The sequence below is a fragment of the Phalacrocorax carbo genome, chromosome 8 (genome assembly GCF_963921805.1).
Source record: "Phalacrocorax carbo chromosome 8, bPhaCar2.1, whole genome shotgun sequence".
In the NCBI taxonomy this organism is placed as follows: domain Eukaryota; kingdom Metazoa; phylum Chordata; class Aves; order Suliformes; family Phalacrocoracidae; genus Phalacrocorax; species Phalacrocorax carbo.
In genome coordinates this window covers 44,775,804-44,797,269 of record NC_087520.1, presented here as the reverse complement: position 1 = coordinate 44,797,269, position 21,466 = coordinate 44,775,804, and the positions used below count along the sequence as shown (strand labels likewise).

Sequence of the window (21,466 nt, the reverse complement as noted above, 5' to 3'; positions counted from 1 at the left end):
GGAGCTGACGCAGTTGAGGGGAACTCCACTGCAGAGGGGTTTTCAGCCCAGGCAGGCTCCGCAGTTCAGCTCAGGGCATGGCCCCAAAAACGATGGCACTCGATGGAATGAGATGGCAAGCGGTGGGGGGAAAAAAGGCGGCTTCGGCCAGCGGTTCTGGCAAAAGCAACGCTTGGCAAGCAAAGCCGTGAGCGCCGGCCACGGCACGGGGCTGAGTCGATCAGAGGCAGGCAGCGGTAGCGGCGATTTCGGTCACCCAAATGCCTGTTGATCCGGCGTTAATTCAGGACGCAGTTCAGGGAACTGCTGCTGGACCCCAGCAGCGGCTCTCTGTTCTGGCTGCGACGCAGGCGGCCGCCCCTCGTTGCTGCCCGCTGCGCCGTGCGGTGCAGGCACGTCGGGCTGGCAGCAGAACTGGATGTGAGACATAGCAAAAATGTTTTAAAGCCGGGTAAATTTCTTGATCTACTTGGTAGCGAGCAGTGCCAACGGAGAGCGGGAGGAAGCCGTAGCGACGTTTCATGAATAGCGGCGTAAACCACCGTTTCACTGGAAAGCAGATAATTGTTAAGAAAGTGGGATAGAAAGTCATTAGAAAGGCTGAAAAGCCTATTGAAAACTTTCTGCGTTGCTGTAGGAATGGAGTATCGCAGCGAGGTCCCCGGGCAGGGACGCCGGCTGAAGCGCCGAGCCGGGGACAGGAGGCTGGAGGAGGCACGCGCGGTCTGAAGGAGGTGAATGAGAGGTGGCTTGGGTCGTGTCCTCGTCTCAAATGAATAAGTAAATAACATGGGTCTGACCTTTACTAGGTGTCATGATGCTGTTTGCAGCCTGTGCTCTTGTGTAATGGCCACTCACCACTGTCCGCAAACTTAGCTCTGCAGTTAAGAGTATTTTTTTAAAGGTTTTAAGGCTGCTTAATGGACATGGCTTTACAGGGTGGCCGTCGGAGGCGAGTGGCAGAGAAAGCGTGGCAACATTCCTCCTTTTTTTTATTTGCCTTTTATTATATGGCAGAATTTAGTGCTGAAAAACGTGTAAAGCCTATAGAACTTGGAACCAGAAAACTTCAGAGTGGCGAAGAGCTTTAGGGTTTGCTAAAATGAAGAAATAATACTGCTAATAATAAAGCATTGCCAGGTGTAATTTCTACACAGGGGCTGCGTCCAGCTGTCCTCCAGAACCTGAGCCTGCCCTGACCGCTTGGCACGGAGCTGCGTTTCAGGGGTCATTGCCCTTAGAGTTTTCCTTCCCGTTCGTCTCTTGACTTCATGGAAGTGTCTCCCTTGCTGTCGTTGCACAGAAGGCGGGTTTGGGGGGACCAGCGGCCAGTGAAGCCCCACCACGTGCTGCAGGCCCGGCTGTGGGAGCTGCTGGGAACGGGCAGGGCTGGAGATGTTTCCCAGCTCCGGCAGTTCGGTCCCCAATGGCTCGGAGCACACCTACCCCAGCGGATTAGCTGCTGCGATGCGGTGCGATGGGGTAGAGACAGACTTTACCCATGCAGTACTGAGGTGTTAACATTTTCCCTTGGATTTAAAATAAATTGCTTCGTACGCAGGCTTGGTTGTGACTCACACCCTTAGGCTGATGGCAGCAGCAGCGTGTTTAACTTGCGCTAAAATGAGGACAAAACTCAGCTGAAGACTTGAATTATGTGTTAAATATGCAGAAGAATAATGATGGGAGAGAAAACCAGGTGGGTGAAATGCCCCGAGCCAGCGACGCGGGTCCGTCCAGCGGGGCTGTGGCAGGCTGGATGGGAGGTCGGAGAGCCCGCTTCCAGCTCCGGACCTGCAGCGCTCCCTGCACGCACACAAGCTTACGGACAACACATTATGGCCCATCAGAACTAGAAACACGTACTTTCTAACATCAGAAAGTCAGAAAATTGCCCTCTTCATCCCATAAGGGTCTTGCCTCTGTCCCCTGCGAACTGTTTAGTGTTCCTTTAAATGAAAGAGGGTGGAAATGTGGATGATCTCTGATTCCACTTTGACTTAGGCTATGGCAAACTGTACGGCTGATTAAAAAGAAAAGGGGGAAGAAAAAAAAAAAGCAAGCTGGATTAAACGAGCTGGTTAAAGCTGTTCTTGTAAAACTATGTGGGCACTTATGGGTCCAGCAGGGTGGGGATGTGCAGAGCAGTAACGGGAACTCTGCTTCGGGAGGTCCGAGGGGAGAGGGAGAAAGGAGGAAGTAAAAGACAAACCCAGAACGCTGATGCCGAGGGAATGGGTGACTTGACTTCAAATCCCTGCGCTTTTATTTAACTTAGTTAAAATCAGTCGTGACAGTGTATGGGTCTTACAGAAACAGCTTGGGAATAGAGGGGGACGTGAAAATACCTTTGGATTTGGTCGGTGGGGACCTCTGCCTGTATAGACGGGCAGTGAGATACGGTGATGTGGAAGAGATGGAGCATATAGGTCCCATACGAATGGAGCGCGTGGGTCCCGAGTTGAGCTGTGGCTTGTCCTCGCTCGTTAGTGGTGTCTGGTGGGACGGGAGGAGGAGGAAGGCTGGGGAAGCCCTTGAAGGTCGCTGCGCTCCCGAGCTGTTCAGGGTAATCTGACTTGCAGAGCAGCACACCAAGCCCGTTAGCCATTAGGAGAACATGAAAGAATTTCTGTGCGGATCTATTTATATTGATATTCTCAAAACCATGGTGAGTAAAAAAGCTTTGGGAGCCGCCGGGGAGTTCATTTCAAGTATTGTAGATATGCAGTCTTCTCTTTCCTTCCAAAAATAATGCAAGGGAAGGGAGGACCGGCGCGTACGGACTGACGTGCTCTGGCGAGCGGCCTCTCCGGCAGCACCGAGCAGCCCGGCAGGGAGGGAGCCTGGGCACGGGGCAGAAGAGCCCATCTCGGGCTTACGGCTGCGACGTGTATCTGTGCTGCCAGGGTCAGGCTGCTCCGTCCCGAGGCTGTGTCTGCAGGGAGCTGAACGCTCCTGTAGGAGCAGGTTTGTACAGGAACCGCGTCCAAACCGGGCGCTGACTAATTTGGTTCAAACGCCGGCACTGGTAAGGGCGTGCGTGTGTGCAGGCGCTGCGTGCTGATGCCAGGCAGGGTTTGAAAACGTGGCTACGTTAGCTACCTTGAAAAACATCTCGGCTTATTACTGTGAGGTCCTTTATAAAACAATGCTCACACAGCAGTCTTTTTAAAGTGAAAATTGAGCTGCTGCAGCAACCAGTGCATCCTGAAATCCCTGACAACTGCCTTGTAAAGCAATCTTAAAGCCTATCTGTCTTGACAGCGCTTCTTAATGGCTTCCTAATAATGCTTTAAGATTTGCTGGAGCTCTGCCACAGCCCCTCTGTAGGTCTGAAGAGGTCTGGTATGCTCTCCTCCAAGCTGAGATCCCTTCAGTTTTCCACAGTGAAGCTAAATCCCCCCAAACTGGGTGCCTCGGAAGGTATTTTCCAAGTGCCCTGTTGCGGGGAGGCAGCCGGAGCAGGCAGGGAGGGATCTCCTTGGCTCCTGCCTGGCAAAGGAGCTGTGCATGGTGCGGTGTTCAGGAGTACTTTCTGTTGTGGTAGAGCCGTGGGTTCATTATCATCTATAGCCATTTTGTCATGGGTGGCATAGATGCTGCTAGGATTTCTAAGAATTAAGGTAATTGCGTGAATTCCACAAGCAAAAATCGCATCTACGATGCTACATATTATGCTACGATGTGGGTTTTGTGCCTGTCGGTATGAGGAAGGGGTCTTGTAATCCAGACTTACAGCGCCAGATTAAATTTTGTGTGCTGCAGGGTATTAAATCTCAGGTTTTGCTCTCCTGTGTGTGTGGGGAGAGGGTTTACTGGTACAGACCAGCATCGCTGCTAAGCTGAAGGATGTTTTTAATCTAAAGTAAAATAGCAACCAGAATGCTCAGTGCATACCTGGGCTTTAGTCATCGCCAAAGAAGGTTTCGTGTAGAGTCCTGACAGCTCTGCTGAAGGGGTGGGTGCCTCCAGAGCGTTTGTGGGGCGAACAGAGACACGGAAGCAAAAGCAAATGGAAGCGAAGATCTTTGCCAGTCAAATATCTGAATGGCCAGCTTTACTTTGTAAACGTTTGGGGGAATATGTAGGTTCAGCCAAGCAAATGAAGAATCATTGGGCTAAGCAGGGAATAAAACGCAGCATAAGGCCGGATTTTATATTTAAAAAGTACTGACGTGCCGTATGCTCTAGCGAACAGGCAAGTGCCAGGCTCTCCTCTCCGGCCAGTCTTTCCTCCCTCTCCCCTGGGGTTAACTTATGCCGTGTTAATAATTACTAGAATGTACTTTCAGGCAGGTTATTTGTTTTCCCTCCTCATGATGTGCAAGAGCGGATAATGAAATTAATTTGCACACTTTGTGAGTTTGCAAAGCTGGCTTCAGCCACGTTGCCACGATACTGCGCGGGTGCCGGCGGCTCCCAGGGCCGGTGTTTGCACAGCCGGGGCAGCGGGCTGCTATCGTGGGTAAACAGAGTTCGGAGGGGAGATGGGATGTACCCAGCCATGAGAAATGCTCTCTCCAAAGCCAGCATGCAGGCTGTAAAACCCCTTTCTGATGGAGAGCGTTTAACTCTGCTGATGCCAATCAGTTAAGCAGGTAAACCGCCAAAGGAAGCCCTGGAATTCCAGCGTTGCTCCTGCAGACTGTGGAGCTCACGCTACCGCCGCTCGGGCAGCCGAGGAGCCCGCTGGTGAATTCAGAAGTCATGTTATACCCTTATCTCTAAGTAATGAACCCTGTATCCTCCAGCTCGAGGTTTGTGGTACGCAAACCACGGTGTTTTCTGGGAGCGCTGGGCAGTGGTCCCCAGAGCCCGCCGGGCTCTGCAGGGCTGCTTTCGGTTAGGAGCTTGCTGGTAAGGCTGCGTGGCCCATGGGAAGCTCTCGGGAGGTGGCAGGGCTTTGCCGTGCAGAGGGTGGGGACTGCAGCTCTGGGTGTTTTCAGACTCCCTTGGCACTGTGCTTTGCTGGGTGTAAAAGCAGTTTGCAGGCGAAGACCTGGTCGAGCCATTTTCCTCACCCTCATTCACTGCACAGGTACATGAAGTAAAGGACCGAGCCAAGAGCACAAAGCACCAAGACTGTCAAAGCCCGACACTCCTGTCCTGCTCTCGAAGCCTCCTGGGGCCGGGCCCTCCGCCGGCATCCTGGCGGGCATCCGCCTCCCGGCGCGGGTGGGAGCGGGCTCGGCGCGGCTGCGTGCCAGGCCGGGTACCGCCGTGAGCCCGGGGTTGCGTCCCGGCTCGTGAGCAGGTTTCGTCCTCGGGTGACGGAGCCAGAAGCTGGTTGCGCTTCCCTCTCGAGGCTGTCGTTGGCAGGTGCTGTGGCACTTGGTGTGGCGTTACCGGGAGGACCAAAAGTGTCTCCTTTGCCTGCTGTGATCCTGATGAGAGCACGTGTGCGATCTGCCAGGTGACAGCCACGTCAGCCCGGTGCAGGCCTGGGGGACCAGGTATAAACAGTACTGCTCTGGTTGTACCATTCCTACCTGTGTCCTAAGGATTTACGCTCCGAGGCGTGGCTCTGCAGGTCCCTTGACATCTTATTTTGATCTATCTGCAGACTGGCTTTGGGCGGCTCTTCTTCTAGAGACTACCTTTCACTTGTAGCTTCTCTTTTTTCCCCCTGGGGTCAATAAGCCTGACTTTGAACCTTCCCTTCTCCATATTTTCCTACCGAGTGTCATGTTGTCAGATTGGGCTCCTCAGCCTGGGGGAGGCAGGCGAATCCAGCACGCAGCTGGGAGACAGACCTTTCTTTTTTAAGGAAGACAAGGAGGCGGCAGAGAATCCGAATGTTTTTTTTTCTTTTCCCCTAACCTGCCACACGTATGTTTTGTCTGAAAGTTGCCTTTTTGAAGATGCTCGGGCTCCGGGGCGAGCCGTGGTGGGGAGGTGCTGTGGGACAGGGACATCTGCAGAGCCTCCTGCTTCCCGACACGGCACGTGTCTGGTCAGCTGCCGAAACGCAGCTCCAGATAGTCTTAACTTGGCTCTGTTTTCCGCGAGTGCTCATGCAGTAGCTTTGTAGCAAATTGTCTTACAAGAGGCCTCATGTACATGTAACTTAATTAGGTCCAAAGTCAGGAGGGGCTCTCAATTTCTTTTTGAAGCGTGGGGGGGCCCCACGTCCTTATGGAAACAACCTGTTAAAGCGGGACCATTTTTGCCGTTCTCCATCGCTCCCTCTCTGATGACACGTTCAACAATAGCTTTGTTGAGAAAATTGAATTTCCCCTATAGGGAAATACACTCGTTTTGGTAAATGCATTCCTATGTCTTTATATACAATAGATCACCTCCACAAGCACTGTGATTTGAGAGATGGAGATGGAGGAAGGAGAGAGGAGGGTTGCAGATTTGTGGAGAATTAACCTTGGTTTGATTCTTGGCAAGCCGGCAGCAGGACTGCCTTGTGCCCAAACCCTTCCTGCCGTCCCCTGGAAGAGGACGGCCACTTTCTTCTGAGGTGTTTACGGCCGGGGTCCTCGGCAGCGTGCTGAGCCGGGCGTGAGCCTCCTGGCACCGGCGCGGCCGCGGGCAGGGACCCTGCTGGCACCGCGTGGCAGCGGAGGCACCGCTTGCTGGACCAGAAACGGGAAAAGCAGACGGGGAATTTGGCTTTTCTGAAACAAGACGAGCAGAAGTGACGATGGTAACGGGCAAGGTGCTTCTCCCCGCATGCCTGGCAGCCGGGACGGAGGGCATGTGGTTTGCTTGGAGAAACTCACGCCTCGTTTCGTTCTGCGTTGGCTGCAGCACGCAGAGCCCCACAGAAGCCACGGCAAGCCTTTTTTCCTGTCGTACAGCTTGTTAAATAGCAGCGTGGCGGTGGTCTGTCGTCAGCAGATGCACAGCTACAGACGGAGCTCCGCTTCCAGCTCGGGCTGAAATAATCTGGGAAATGCACTGTTCTTACCAGCGTGTTGGGGCTCGGGGAGCCACCGTGTCTTTTTAGGAAGTACGAAAAGTGTGCTGACAGTTTTGCTGGGAGGGGAAGCATTAGCCCTTCAAAACCGCGTGGAGCCAGCCCCGAGAGCAGCACCGTGTGCGTGGCCGTCCTGCAGCCCAGAAATCCGCGCAGCAGACCTCCCGCAGCGCCCGCTGCCCCTTCCCTCCCTGCCTGCGCCGCGACACAGACCTCTGACACTGGCAGAAGCCTTTCCCCCTCCGTAGCCTGGTTGTTGCCCGGCCTTGGCTTCGTGCTGTGCTTGCTCGGTGATGCACGGTGTGATTCTGAGAAAGGTTTCCCTGTCTGAGCTCTGTCCTGGCAGAAAACTGAAACTGTACGTGGCCTGGACTCCCCTCCCGACCCCCCAAGTTCCACTCATGCTTACAGACTTCCCAGTTCAATGTGAGCTATGAATCAGTCTTTTCCATATATTGAGGGAGAATATCACATGAGTTTGGGGGTTTGCTGGGAGTACAGTGGGTTTGCAGCTTTGGTGCAACGTCCTGCACTGGGTTTGGTGGTGGTGGTGGGTTTGGCTGCTGCCCCTTGGGGCGGACGGTGAAGGTGGGAGATGTGCCTGCTTACAGCGCTGGGTTTGCTACTGGAGAAGGAAGCCCCTTCAGAGCAGAAGCCTTGGATGTTCTCAGGATGTGGATCCCCTGCCGTGGTGTTTCGGGGTTAGGAGGCCAGGTTCCCATGGCCCAGTGACAGAAGTCCCATGCGTGAAACCCGTGTAGTGTCGTGGCACCATCAGTTGCAGAGGGCCTCCAGGTCACCTGCTCCACCTCTCCACTCGAAGGCAGGTTCCTGCCAGCACTAGGTCAGGGGGTGTTTTCCTTCCTGTGTGTTTCTAGTCTTGGGGGAGTGAATAAAGCTTTGATCGATGTGTTACTAGAAGGCTTGGAAGGCTAATGTGGTACTTCTGATGTGAGCCCTGTAGAACCGAAGTCTTCTGGTTAGTTCAGAAACACAGAGTGTCCAAGCTTTCACCGTCTTCCCTTCTCTGCTGGAATGATACTTAAGGGTTCTGGGTTCTTCTGGTTTTGTGGATTTGTTTAATGCCCATCTCTGTTCAGTTCTTGCCCTGTCATTTCAAAGCTGCCAGTAGTACAGCAGACAAATACCAGTTTTGCTGCAGAGCAGTTTGTGTATAGGTAAAACATTGGTCTCCAACTCACCAGCCTCGGCTGAAAAGAAGGAGGCAGAATGCCGAAATGAAACTCCTGGGTCTGCAGACCCTAAAAAAGAGTAAATCAGTGAAGTTCTGTGTTTTGCGTTTTCCCCCAAGCCCGATGCCTTCAGGGCCCCTGCCTGGGAAGTGGTGACGTGTGAGATTTGCTCCGTCGCCCAGTACTTGCTCCTAAATTCACCAAAATGTTCCTGAGGTTCCCATGCTTGGAGGAAGCTCTGTGTGTTTGAGCTGGGCACAAGGATGCTGAGACGGGGAGAGGGAAACCGGGAGGAATTGTGCAAGAACAGGGAGGACGAGAAATGTTTTGCTGAGATTACCATGGTCTTTCATGCTCACAGCTGGGAGAAGATGTTACTTGGCTGTTGCGACATCGTGGACCGAACACGAGTTTAAACGTGGACGTCCCGAGGCAGTTGTTCAAATCCGCCGAGGCTCGAGCAGGCTTTTCAGTAGGGTGTAGCCGGCGTCCGCGCAGCCCCCGCTGCGTGAGGCTGCTCGTAGCAGAGCTCCCAGCTGAGGGTCTCCTCGACCTGAAGGGTCCTGTTGCAGTGGCCATGGCACCTTTTGCAAAGTATTTCTGGTTTCTTTCTTTCTTGTGTAATTAACGTGCTTCGTCGTCATCTCCTCTTGGGTTTAAGGGCTTAAGTCATGTAGGATTCTTTGTAGTAAAAGCCGGTCTATGTCTTAGACTTTTACGTATAACACAGAAAATTGGACAGGACTGGAGGAAAAGTCTCGTTTGGGGTCTGAGTGCGCTGCGTATGTACGTTATATATGTGTGTGCTTGTCCGTGCATGTGTGTGCATGCACTTATGTATGTACAGAGATACACACTGGGAATATGTAGTGTTTATTTAATTAAGGCCACCCAAACTCACAGGACCGGGTCTCGGCTCGCTGGTAAAATCTGCCTGCTGCGCTATGTCAGCGCAGATACCGAGTTCCCGGAGGCGAACAAGGCACAAAGTTATTGGTGATTTAGCCACGTAACGGAGGCGCCTGTGCTAATTTAGACGGCTGGAAATAAAGCACAAACGCATTCTGCTTTCTGCTACTTTCCTGAGCCTTCCCTTTCTGCAGCTCAGAAGCAGATGGGGCTTGCAGGAGCCGACACGAGCTTTCTGCAGGAATGGTGTTCGCCCCGCGGCCTCCCCTTGGGACGAGTCACTGGTGCCAGGAATGGGGAGGTGGGAGGTGCGCAGGTGAGGAGCGCGGAGGGGCCTCGGCCCGGCCGAGGACGGAGCGGAGCGTGCCAGCAGACCCTGCCAGCCTCTCACGCCTGGGTCCCTGGGCTGCCGCCGGATGGTGGGGTAGGTGACGCAGCTCGCTGCCAGGGCACCGTCAGTCGCTGCTGCTTCATCTGTTGCCCTTTCATTCGCTGTGTTTTAGTTGGCATCAAATCAAGGACAGCCATGGTCAGGAGTTGCCTGTGCTAACATGTTTCTCTGTCTTGAAAATCGGGCCCAGCTCATTTTTGGGGCTTGGCTGATGCTCATGAACCCCTTGAGCTGTGCTTCAGCAGAGCAGACCACAGCGAGCCGCAGCCGTAGCTCCCCGCCGGGCACGGGGCGGGGGCCAGAGCCTGGCTCCGTCCTGGGAACGGAGCGGATTGCGCAGATTTGCGGTGTTCAAATCTTGCCAGAATAAAGCAGCCCCGGGGAATCCCCGCCTTTCCCCGCTGGTGGGACCTTCAGGACAGGCTCTCGGCACGTCGCACGAGCCGTGTGTGTCGCGGAGGCTCGCCCCGCTTGTATCGCACTTTGCACCCCTCATACCTCTCAGCACGAGCATTTCTTTCCTGTTTTCTGTGTACAGGATGGTTTGGGCTGCCTTTTTTCATCTTAAATGCATGTGACATGCAATACACTGTGCAGTCTGCTTAAAGTTAGCGTTGCTGGTCACTCCGTAGGTGCATGGTATTGCTTTGTGTAAGTCCTTGGGATGTACTTGATTAGAGAAATATTTTCCCTCCATATGCAGCAGCAGTGGGAGTAGCTGAGTGGAGCTCATCACTGTTTTAAAGAGGTTGATGTGCAAGAAGTCCGGTAGATTATTGTGTCAGCAGATGAGGTTACAGCTCTTCCCTTCTTGAAGCCTGATGGGTTTCTGTGCGAAGCAGAGACGACGGGCAAAGCGCGGAGCCCTCCCTCTCTGCCAGGTTTTGGTTCGAGCCGGTGACCCGGAGCCATCCCGCAATCGCACCGAGGGGACGAGGTGTGGTGATCGGCTCTCTCACTCTGACTAACGGTGGTGCGGCAGGGTCGGACGCCGCTCCGGCCTTCCTGTAACATGCTGGCCGCTCCAAAGGTTTCCTCATCGCAGCTGATCCCGCTCCCAGACAGCAGCTCGGAGAACCGACTGAAGCAACAGTTTTGTAACCTTGGCCAGAAACCAGATAATCAGTGGCATCCAGAAATGTAGCAATCAAGAGGCAGCTGCATATAGATAATTGAGGGAAGGGTTTGTGGGAAAAACTGCTCCCGGAGAAACCACACAGGCCAAGTGGTTGCTCGTGGTTCCAGGGTACTGTCAGGGCTCGCTTTTATTTCGGACTTTGTGTGTCCTGAGAACGGTCCCAGCTGGAGTATCCTGAATCACAGGGTGGCTGGGCAGAAATTTCCAAATATAATCTTCTTAAATGGTAACATTTAGTGTAATACATGAACTTAAGAGTTGTCATAATTTGAGTCCGTTGCCCGGTCTTCAGATGCTGGGGCGGGAAACGACCCTCTCGGTGACATGTGGGGCGGGTTGTGGTTTACACTGAACCCGTTGGCAGGGACGGTTTCGTGTAGCGGAGAGCCGTTGAAGAGCTGGGCTTAAGTCCAGCGAGGTCTTGAACATCATCTCGACCGTGGGCCTTGAAGAGGCGGGTGCTCATCCACGGGCACAAACTGCTCGGCGGGCAGAGCTTCGCCGTTGCGTTGTTTTCTGCGGGACCCAACAAACACCGGGAAGGGGCATCTGTTTCACAAATGGCTGAAATACTAATAGGTGCCTTAATTCGTGTTACTGAGTCTGCTGGGTTGGCGCGTGCTTGAGAAAGCGAGCGAGCCTTGCCCGAGGCCTGTGCAGATACATCCAGATGTGAGTAGTTACAGGCATATCAGGAGGTCGGGAAGCACTCTGGGTTAAGGCGAAATAAATATTTGTGAAAGGTGGAAGAAAGGGTGGTTATTGTGGGGAACAGGTACTGATTTTGAGAACGGGAGAGGAGAAGCCATGCAGAGAGGTGACGAAGTTTCACCTATAAGAGCTCCTGATAAGGAGTGAAATCCGCCTTCGAAAGCAAAGAACAAAAAGATAACAAGTCCCCCGGGGTGAAGGAGGAAGATGGTGAGTTGAAGGCGAGGGCGCGACGGAGCTGTGGAACTGGGGTCGCCCCAGATGTGGCAGCCGGCAGGGGTGCTTTCCAGCCGGCTGCGCTCAGAGCAGGGAAATGCAGAGATCTCTCCATTTTCCTTGTTTTGGTAGCGGCTGTAAGAATTAGCACCTCGTGCCGCAGTATCTTATTAATAGCTAATCTTGGTGATTACCCATTGTAAGGCTGCTGAATGAAACGCACCTGTGTTTGCACTGCTGGCTTGCGGGCCTCCCGCTGCTCTTGGGCTTATGTACCGACGGTGGAAAAAGATGGACTTTACTCTTCCGGAGCCGAGCTGGAGCGCAGAGAACAATTGTTCCTTGTTCCCCAAAGTTCCCGTCCCGCCGGTGCGCACAGGCAATTTTAGGTACTAACCGTGAGTTGCGCAGGCCTAACAGGGAGAGGAAAAGCTGGTGAAGAGCAGGTCTTTGATGCTGGGAGCGTGTCGGTAAACCAGCGCCGAACAGGGTGCACATGGGCGGTGCTGGGTTGAAGGTGTGACGGTGGCTTTTTGGAACGTGCAGCCTGGTAGTGACGTACACCGTGATTCTAGTGGGGGCTCAGCAGGTGCCACCGTGCCGCGCGGCTCAGAGGTGGTCTTTGCAGGGGTGGCAAACACCTCGGTGAAGGTGTCGGCAGGGTGACGGCGAAGGGCACGGTTCAGCGTGTCGAAAGACCTCAACTTTTTATTTTTCTCCCTACGCCTTCCAGTGCTGGGGGAGGTGTGTGTCCAAATTTTGGATGTGATCCGTGCGAGTTGTTATTTTAAGGCAGTTTTCAAAGATTTGAGGAAACCTGTTTTTCTGGGACAGAGTCCTCAAAAGGAGCCTGAAATTTTAAAATTTTTGTGTTTCGTCAGGGCTTGTTCATATTCCAACCTTTTCAGACCAAACAAATGTGTTGGATTTGTACAAATAACGTCTGCGCCTCTAATTGCCATCCTTGCATTTGAGTTTTTTGTAATGGGTAAGAGCCTCCAGCCAGCTTTCTTCTTATTGTCTGGCATTTAAAGAAGTCTGCACAATCTTTTTCACTCCAAGCTGGCAGGGTATGGGCAGGCTTCAATGCACAGATCTTGGGCATGAGCTAATTTGTTGTGGCTTCAGATAGAGATGGCAGGAGCCCGGCTGGTCTGCACGCAGCGGGGTGAGAGAGGCTGTGCAGGCGCTGTGCGGGGAGCTGCCGGAGGGCAGGGTTGCAGGGGACGGGACATGGGACATGGGACGGGCAGCCTGTGGCGCAGGCAGAGCCACGGAAAGCCGTCGCTCCGCCTTAGATGTACATCTGAAAGCATTTGAGGGCTTCAGCGTTGTTTGTCCCAGATGGGGATGCTGCTCGCTGTGCCCGGGCAGGCAGGAGGGGTAGGGATACGGGGTTTAAATGAACACCGGGTGCGCTGGGTTTGTTAAGGAGGAATCTCCCATCGGCCACAGTGCTGGTGCCGGCTGGCTGGTGCTGAGAGCGGGGCTGAGGACATCTGTGCCCAGCCCGATTTGCCCATCGCCTTCACTGGGAGCCTGGTCCTGGCTAACGGGTGCGACTGGTCCCACGCTGCCTTCCAGCCAGCCCAGCGGGGCCGAGCGTGGAGCCAGCAGCCCTCTCCTCCTCCTCCTCCTCCTGCAGTTCAGAGGGACGGATGACCCCCCTTCTCCTCCCATCCCTTTTGGAACCATTGCCTTTTGAGGCCCTCCACAGAAATGTTTGGTCTCAGTGTGTGGCTTTGGCTTGGCATGCCCTGGGCGAAATAAAAAAAAAAACCAAACCAACCCACATTTTCAACTGGTTCCTCACCCCAGCAAGGGGAGAGGAGAGGATTGTGTCTGTCTGTCTGTCTGTTGGTGTGTGCGTGCATGGCTGGGACTGGCTCTGCAGGGCCCTGCCCTTCACAGCTGGCCTCGATGGGCACCGCTCCAGCCCCGCTCCTGGTCCTGCTCCCAACAGTCCTGTTTCTCCGGGAGGGTGCTCGGGGGTGCCACGGGGTCCCTGACCCTCCCGCCAGCCCCGGCCCTGGCCCAGGCAGGAGCGGGAAGGCCCAAAGGGCCACAGGTCTGCGCGTCGTGTCCGCTCTTCCAACTTTCTCCCTGCAGGCAAAGTCGTGTGTGCGATACTCCCGGCGGGGCTGGGACCACCGCGGCCTGCCCCGCCGGCACCTGGCTGGAGCCGGCCGTCCCGCACCGGCGGGAGCTGCCGTGCCCAGGCTGGCCGAGTCGCAGGGCGGACTCCCCCTCTCCATCGCCGCTTTCCCAGGGGAGAGGCGGGGGACCCCCGCGCCTTGCCGGCTGCGGGGGGACGCTGCGGCCAGGCCGAGGGGCTGGCGGGCACGGCGAGGGAAGGCGGCGCGCGCAGCCGGGGCTGGCGGCCGGCCAGAGGTAAACAGCTCCTTTGTTTTCCCGGAGAAGTGCGAGGGATTATATTCCGTTGAGCTCACTCGGTCTCCCACTTCTTATTGTGCGGCAGACATGTAATCATCTAGTTCAAGGAGCTTAGTTAATTGTTTGCAAAATAAGAAGGGTGCTGGCTGTCTCCTGGTTAGGGAGGTGAGCTTGAGAGGGGTGTCCTGGAAAGGGGGTGGCTTGCCCAGCTCCCAGATTAGGAGGGATTGAAGCCAAGCTGTAATTCTGCAGCCCTAGATGCGCGACTTTGAAACGCTCCCCTGAGCCGGGGCTAGATAGCTCTTCCAAACCAGGAATGTGTACCTCCCCTCTGACTCTTATTAAACATGCTTAAAAATGAAACGAAGACTGTGAGCGTTGTTGGTAATTGTTGTGCAAATGTAATACTCCCTCCAAGCTGTTAAACAGGCCAGTGCTCTGTTTACATGGAGAGGCAGCCAGCTTTCCAAGTGTAATGAGTCAGCTAGATGAACAGAAGGGGTGCAGAATTAATCTGGCATCCGTCTGGCCTTTTCTCAGTTAAACAGGTTTTCGAAGCTCCACGTGAATAGGTACCTACCCCGGTTACAAACAGCCACAAAGGCATCGGGAGCGGGCAGAATTTTTTCGAGAATAAATTGACAGCGTGCAGGCCGTGAAACAGTTTTAGCAAGGCACTAGAAATGACGTGGTTTCAATTTTTGGCTGCTCGTGGTCGGGAGCGGAGCGTGCCCCGGTCCCAGCCGTGCTGGTCCCTGCGCTCACGACCGCCATAAGTGAAGCGGCTTGTTTTTAATTTCCTTTGCAAAGTACAAATGAATGTCCGTCGCCCAGCACGTCATCTGAATTTCCGCTTCTTAGATTTGCAGTGATTATTGAAGTGAATCTGTTCAGGTGCCGACTCTGCGTCCTCCGCGCTGACCCAGTGCTCCTGCCTCCTCCCAGGCACGCACTCAGGCACTTGCTCATTTCTCCTTTATCTGCACCTTAATGAGCACCAGTAGGTGAAACTGAGGGGGAAAAGTTCTTAAACTTTACGAATTGGTTAACGATGGCCGACAGGGTGAGATTCTTGAGGCTGTAAATGGCTGAAGCTGCTTCCAGAGGAAGCAATCGCAGCACCTGGGACCCCATCGATGTGCAACGTCGAGGGGACACCTCGGGCTCCGGAGCAGTGCCTTTGGTGGAGCATCACCAGCGCCAGGAGAGCCATGCTGCTGTGAAACGTGACATCTTGTTAGCCAGTGAAGCCCTGGCTGGGTGTGTAGGAGCACCGAGGCCAGAGCCGCTAGCTCTTGGCTTCAGGTTTTGCAAGCCCCAGCTTCTCTCTGCCGGCGCCCGAGGACGGCTGAGCTGCCTTTTTAAGGTGCTGTTTTCAGTCAGCCCTTGCGGTGCTTGAACTTTGGCACTTGTGCTGGGCTGCAGGCCCTTCAAGTGATGAAGAGCAGAAATTTCGAGACGCCGATTTCTGCAGTCATTCCCTCGCTCTAACAGAAGTTTTTCTTTTTCCATTTTCTCTTTATGGGCCTGCTGGGTTGGTATACCGAATTATCTGCACTTTCCCCCCCGTTTTTGCTTCCCAGCTGCAGCAATGAGGAGGGCTGAATCAGCCTGCTCGTGTCTTTTCCAGTTTGGATCCTTTCCTGCACTGGCATCCAAAAGGAAAGGGCTGGGGGCTCCTGGCTGGGGGTCCCAAAACTCAGCGCGGCAGCTTGTCCCGGCATCGAGCAGGGGGACATGAAGAGGCCTCAGTTTCCGAAGGCTCCGTTCCTAAACACGCGTAACTGTCCTCCCGTAGCCCAGGCGAAGGAGTTAGGGCAGAGGATTAGCCGCCTTGGAAAGCACAGCCTCCTGCTGAAGATGCCAGTGCCACGATGTCTTTGCACTGTCTGTGCCCAGTGCTTTGGTCCGGGAATTTGTGCTGCTGCAGGGCTGGGATGGGGCCTCTGAATCACTTTTTTTTTTTAAAGAAAACCCACAAACCAACCCAAAGGGCCCTAAAGCCTCTGAAGCGTAAATGAAATGATTTAAATTCATATAAATTATGGAGGGATTTCCAGGGAACTTCTACAATACAAGGCTGATAAAAGCACTGCGCTAGTGTTCCTCCAGCCTTTAACCCCCCCGTCCTGCCCCGGCGAGGTGGTGCTGGGCTCTCCCGGTGCTGCCCGGGATGCGGTTCAAGGTCCACGCTGCTTCATCCCCCAGCCCCGAGCCGGCGGGAGGGTTTGGCTCCTCTCCTCTCCTCTGTTTTCTTTCTCTCTCCCCGCCCACAGAATTCCCATCTTGTGATGGAGCGCTGCATGACTTTGTTCCTGGACAATTTCCTGCAATTGTAGCTCTGCAGAAACCCAGCCGCTATTATAAGAAGTTAATGGGTGCAATGTGTAGTGTTGTCAGGTGGCAATTAGCTGGGGAAAGAGTTTTCAAATGGTGCCTGTTTATGCCGTTTCAGCGTAAGTACAACGAGACCTTTGCTGTAGGGATTGATGTGGGTCACTTCTCGGAGATATACTGTTGCACGGATGCTTTTTAGCCTCTGGTCTCGGGAGAGGAGATATTTTTGTTCACCTAAAAAGGCCTCGCCAGCTTCGGCTTCAGCCGGTATTTCTGATCCCTGCTGCAGCTCGTGCTTTGCTGTATTTCAGATGTCAGTTGTCTTTTCAGCCCTGTAACCAGGCAACACATGGCAGGAGCAGGGAGCGCTTTGTTATTCTCCAAATTGTCTTACCTAGGCCAAGGCGCAGCGGCAGCGCCGGTGCCGGGGTAAGGAGCCCGTGGCAAACCGCTCCGGGAACGCCGTGCCCCCCTCGGCGGCCTCTGGTCTCGTCTCGGAACGGCGACATGTTCAAAAAGTGCGCTTTATGAGTAGGTTTTGGGATTTAGCGATGCGCGTGTTGGTCCCGCGAGCGCCTGGGAATTCCGCGTGACAAACTGGGGGAGCAGGGCTGTCCCTGCCCCAGACACGTACCCGGGGGGTCCATCCCCATGTCCCTGCACTCTGGATGGAACCGCAGCTGCAAGAAGCTTTATGTAGGCTCGGAGTAATGCTGTACATGAAGAGCAGGAGGGATATTGCTCCCTGTTTGGGAATGATCCATTTTAGGCTCTCCCTTGCACATGAAACAAGTGGCATTTGCAGCTGCAGGTCCCAGCTTGCTTCCCATGCAGAAGGTGGTAGAAGCCCGCAGCGGTTTTGCCCGCTCCGGTCTGCGGTGCGCGGCATTTGGAGGTGTTCTGCCATGCTGGTGTTCCCGTTGAAGAGTTCCATGGCGGGTTTATCCCCATGGGAAGTGCCTTGCCTTTTTTCCCCGCAGCGGAAGGATGCTTTTGAGATGTCTAACTTCTCTTTTCTTCTCTTTAAACAGACGGTTGATGATGAGGCGATGGCAGCATAAATGAAGATCAAGTAAGGAAGGCAGAACGATGCCCAAGGGTGGGTGTTCTAAAACACCACAGCCAGAAGATTTCTCTCTCAGCAACGACATGGTGGAGAAACAAACGGGGAAAAAGGTAGCGTGTTTGGTTCCCTTGCTGTCCTTTAGGGATGCTGCCCCTTATGCCCGTGTCTTCAAGCCGTGGCAGTATTTCATGTGGCAGGAGGTTGCCGGGGGCTCTTATCACCGGAATCAAATGTGTGTGTGGCACCCTGCCAGCTGACGGGGTCCGCTTTATTCCTCGGTGGCTGCAATACTTGCCGGGAAGTGCTGCGGCCGCGTAGGCCTGACTGGGCCGAGCAAGGGGGGGGCCGCTTTGGAAGATGCTCTTTTGCAAGTCCTGTGCATTTTTAAGGCTTTCTGCAGTGAGCTGTGGAAGGACCGAGTAATGCACTGATCTCGCAAGTGCGTGCAGTGCGAGGGAGGAGTTCCTCCTCCTCCTCCTCCGGCTGGAAATGCCGTGTCTGCGTCAGGCTGGTCTTGCTTCACCCCAGAAGTCTGGGCTCTGAGTGTGGCCTGACCAGGACCCAGCGTGAGCTGCTCTGCTAAAATCACCGCGTCTCAGGTGTTATTTGAAGTGCTTAGGTTTTGACCGGGCTTGAGGTGAGGTTACTGAGATGAAATCTTAGTTCGAGGATAAATAAGTTCATACTTCTCCTCTTCATTCCCAGATTCTCGTTTTGCTCCGGACTTAAGCTCTGACTCCTCTCATTGGGCTGTTTTTTCATCCTTCTCAGTATCGGTAGTTCCCAGGAAATAGTTGTGCAGAAAGCTGTGTACAAATGTTACCTTTGAATAAAAATTAAAACCTACATGGACTGTATTCTGCTACGGAAACAAATATTTGCCTTTCGCTTTCCTTTCACCTCCTTGCTCCAGTTTCTCAGCCTTCCCCCAGGAGCTTCTGCCAGGCCCCGGGAGCTGAAGCTGCGCTTTGCGAGCGCCGGCGATGCCGTGTCGCTCGCTCTGTCACTTCCCCTGCGATCCCACCCATGCTGATGACAGTGACTCCTCTTATGACTGAGGTCATGTTATTGACAAAACGAGGAAAATGACAAATAACCGACGGGAAAATCCCAGGCAGAAATTTGTTTATCACGTGTGCTGGTAGCCTCTGCGCCGCTCCCTGTTCCGTGTCTCCGTGCGTGCACACGCCGGCTTCAGGAGCCGTGCCAGGAGCAGGAGCGTCGCCTCTGCACGGTGCGGGGCTTGTAGGAGTGGGGCACGAACTGGGAGCAGGGCTGTTGGAGGTGAAACAGCTGCCCTTGTTGCATCAGGAAAATCCCAGCGTTTACCCTGGCAAATGAGGCTGGGCCCGACAGCACAGGATATGTAAATACGGGGTTTTGTCTGCGCTGTGTAAGAAGCTTAATGTTGGCGCAGGTGCTTCGGGAGGGAGAGGATCAGTTATAATATGAATCAGCTCCCATTTTATTTCATCCACTCGCGGCAGCTTAAAGGCTGCATGTTATTTACAGAGCAGGTTTGTTGAGCGGCGCTAGGGATGCCGGGAACTGGAGTTATCTCCCGCTGGCTAAATAACTAGGACACAAATAATTCTATGCTTCCCATTCAAAGGCGTCAGCGCAGACCTGCGGTGAGTGGTATTGAGTAAGGATGGGGAAGAGCCTTTCAGCTCACTTAATTCTGCTCTTCTCAACGGAGAAGGAACTTTTGCAGGCTCTTGTCCTCCAGGGACTGAGCTGAGATCCAGCCTAAGCGGCCAAAGGACATCGTGCAGCAATTCACCCTGTTTCTAGTTAACTCGGGAGCGTGAGCTGGAGCAGTGACTCAGGGTGAAAGCACTCGGTCGTTAAACCTCCTCCTTTGTACCTGTCTGTCAAGCGAGCTGCCGCTTTTAATTTATCTTGCCTTTGTCAACACTTTCAAAGGCCCGCGCCGCGCCGTGCCGAGGGACGTGCGCCCACCGGGGCTGCCTGCGATGGTGCACAGGGCGAGTGTGGTGAAGCAATAGCTGCGTTGCTGCTTAAGTGTCTTCCTCTCGGTGCGACCTTAATATTGACAGTTGTTTTAACGCGAGCTTCTCGTGTTTGGGCTCTGAAGCTGTGGCAGTGACGGCGAGTGAGGGTGCAGGCTGCTCAGTGGTCCCGGTGTCGCGGCGGGCTGAGCGCTGCAGGAAACGTGCGAGTTCTGCGCCTGAGCACGTTACAGCCGGGCTCTCTGGGAGGCTGCCCTTTCTGCAGAGGGCTCGTGCTTTGAGGAGGAAGATGTGAGCTGCTGCCTTTCAGTTGCAGAGCTCATTGTAAGAGGGAACTCCTCCTAGCTCTCTGCTCCGTGCCCTTCCACAGGAGGGACGTATTAACTAGTGAGGTGTCGCTTGTGCTGGCGCAGCCACGAGAGCAAAGTGGTTTAAAGACCGTGTCTCTGTTGCCCTCCGTGGCCGACAGCATTAGATGTTTCGTCTGCTTTGCCGCTGTCGAGCGAGGAGCTGTTTCTCCCAGGGTTAGCGGAGGCAGCGGGCGGCCGGTCGGGCCCTGCCAGCCTTATATGGCTGCGCACAGCCTGCCCGGGGCGGGCGCTCGGTGGCCCCGGGGGCTCCGTCTGGTTGAGTTCAGTCTGAAGGGTTTTGTAAAAATATGCATGCCATATATGAATAATTCTCCTTTCTGGTGTAGCTCCACAGATCCCCACACCAGAAGCAGATTACTCATGCCTTCGGCTGAGCACAACGCTGCAGCGAGAATCGTATCAGTTGTCGAAACCATTTCCTGACGTGCCTGGGACGGCGCGCTGCGTGGTTACACCGCGTGCTCAGAGGCTGCGGCACAGGATTTGTCTCTTTATGGGGAAATGCTCCCACTTGCAGAGCCTGGGTTGCATTTTTGCTGCAGTGCTTGAACACCCGGCAGAACCGCACTTGACCCCCGCTTTTTGCTCGCAGGAGCTAGCAGAGGTTAACTGGGCAAACCGGGCGGAGACGATAGGAAGAAAACTGCTGAAGGTGCTGCCTTCACCCTTTCCTGGGTGATAGGGGTGGTGGTCTCGCTGTGCTCCCTCACTGAACCGTGCTGATACCCACACTGGATCAAACTTGGTTGGCTTCCACAGGAGCGAAGGGGGGAAAACCACCACACTTTTTATCCATAATAATTTTAGTAGCATGAATACTTTTTGCTCCCATTTCATTATTTTTCCGGCCCTTCAAAAAAGCTTTTGCTTTTCCTCCTCTCCCTTCTCCCGCTTCCAGAAACGGGAACATAGTCCTCATTTCTCGACTCTTCTTGAAGCCTGTTGGACTCTCAGGGCTTTCCTGCGCCGTACGAACGAGTGCCAGGCCGTGCACCCGGCGCAGAGCCGCACGCCGGGGCATGAAACGTGCGGAAAGAAGCACGGGGTGACTCGGGTACTGAGGAGCTGACGTCCCAGTGAAGATGAGCAGCCCGTGGTCGTTGCAGGGTAGTGTTCCTTACAAACCTCGGCGAAGGCCCGAGGCATGCCGGAGTGGGGCTTCAGTTCCAGTTGTTTCCATGATATTTAGTCGCAGCACTGATTGTGACCCAGATTCAGAGATTTTAAAACTTTGCACGCGTGTGTATGCGCTGCACGGTTTTGGAAAGGCCACAAGGGACCCTGGTTTAGGGGATGCCGGGGTTTGGTTTCTACCACACCCAGCGTGCTCTCTGGATAAAACCGTGTCTGTCCCTTTTTGTAACGCAGGGGGCGAACCCTTCCCCTGCCCCTTCTCTCCCCCCGCCGTGGCAGAGACCTGCTCAGGAAACGACCCGCTGCTGTCTCTGTTAGCGCAGGGAAACTCCCGCTCTCGCAGCGTTTGCTTTTCGCAGCGTGGGTTGTTTTGCCCCCGGCGGGAGTTTGGTCCGTCAGCTCGGCGTGGGGCACCACCCAGGGGCACGGGGTGTGGGAGCCCTTCCTCCCGCTGGGCTTCTCCCAAGCTACCGGTGCTGGTTTTGTTCGTTGCTGCTTTCTTCTCACTAGCATTGCAACCTGAAATACTTTCGGCTCATTTTGGAGAACAAAGGGCTTTGGGGATTTCCATCACTGGGTAATGCAAGTCTTTGCATAAGCGGCTGGGATGTGAGTCAGGTTTTGTCGGTGTTGTAGTGAAGGCATGGCTCCGGCACGGCTCTCGGCGGGCGGGCAGAGGCAGCGGCTCAGCGTTTGTGTGTGGGC

At 54.4% G+C, this 21,466-nt stretch overlaps 1 protein-coding gene across 5 annotated transcripts in view; it reads left to right on the top strand.

The window, feature by feature from the left end:
- Window positions 1-21,466, top strand: part of ANKRD11 (ankyrin repeat domain containing 11) — a 158,530-nt gene that overhangs the window by 100,171 nt on the left and 36,893 nt on the right. For 4 of the 5 annotated variants that reach the window (XM_064459790.1, XM_064459787.1, XM_064459788.1 and 1 more), the window contains one exon: window positions 17,249-17,393. The exons of the other annotated variant lie outside the window; for it this stretch is intronic. In XM_064459790.1, the coding sequence (XP_064315860.1) occupies window positions 17,307-17,393 (87 nt within the window). In that variant the 5' untranslated portion in view covers window positions 17,249-17,306. The remainder of the gene's footprint in view (window positions 1-17,248; window positions 17,394-21,466) is intronic. 5 annotated transcript variants of the gene reach the window in all.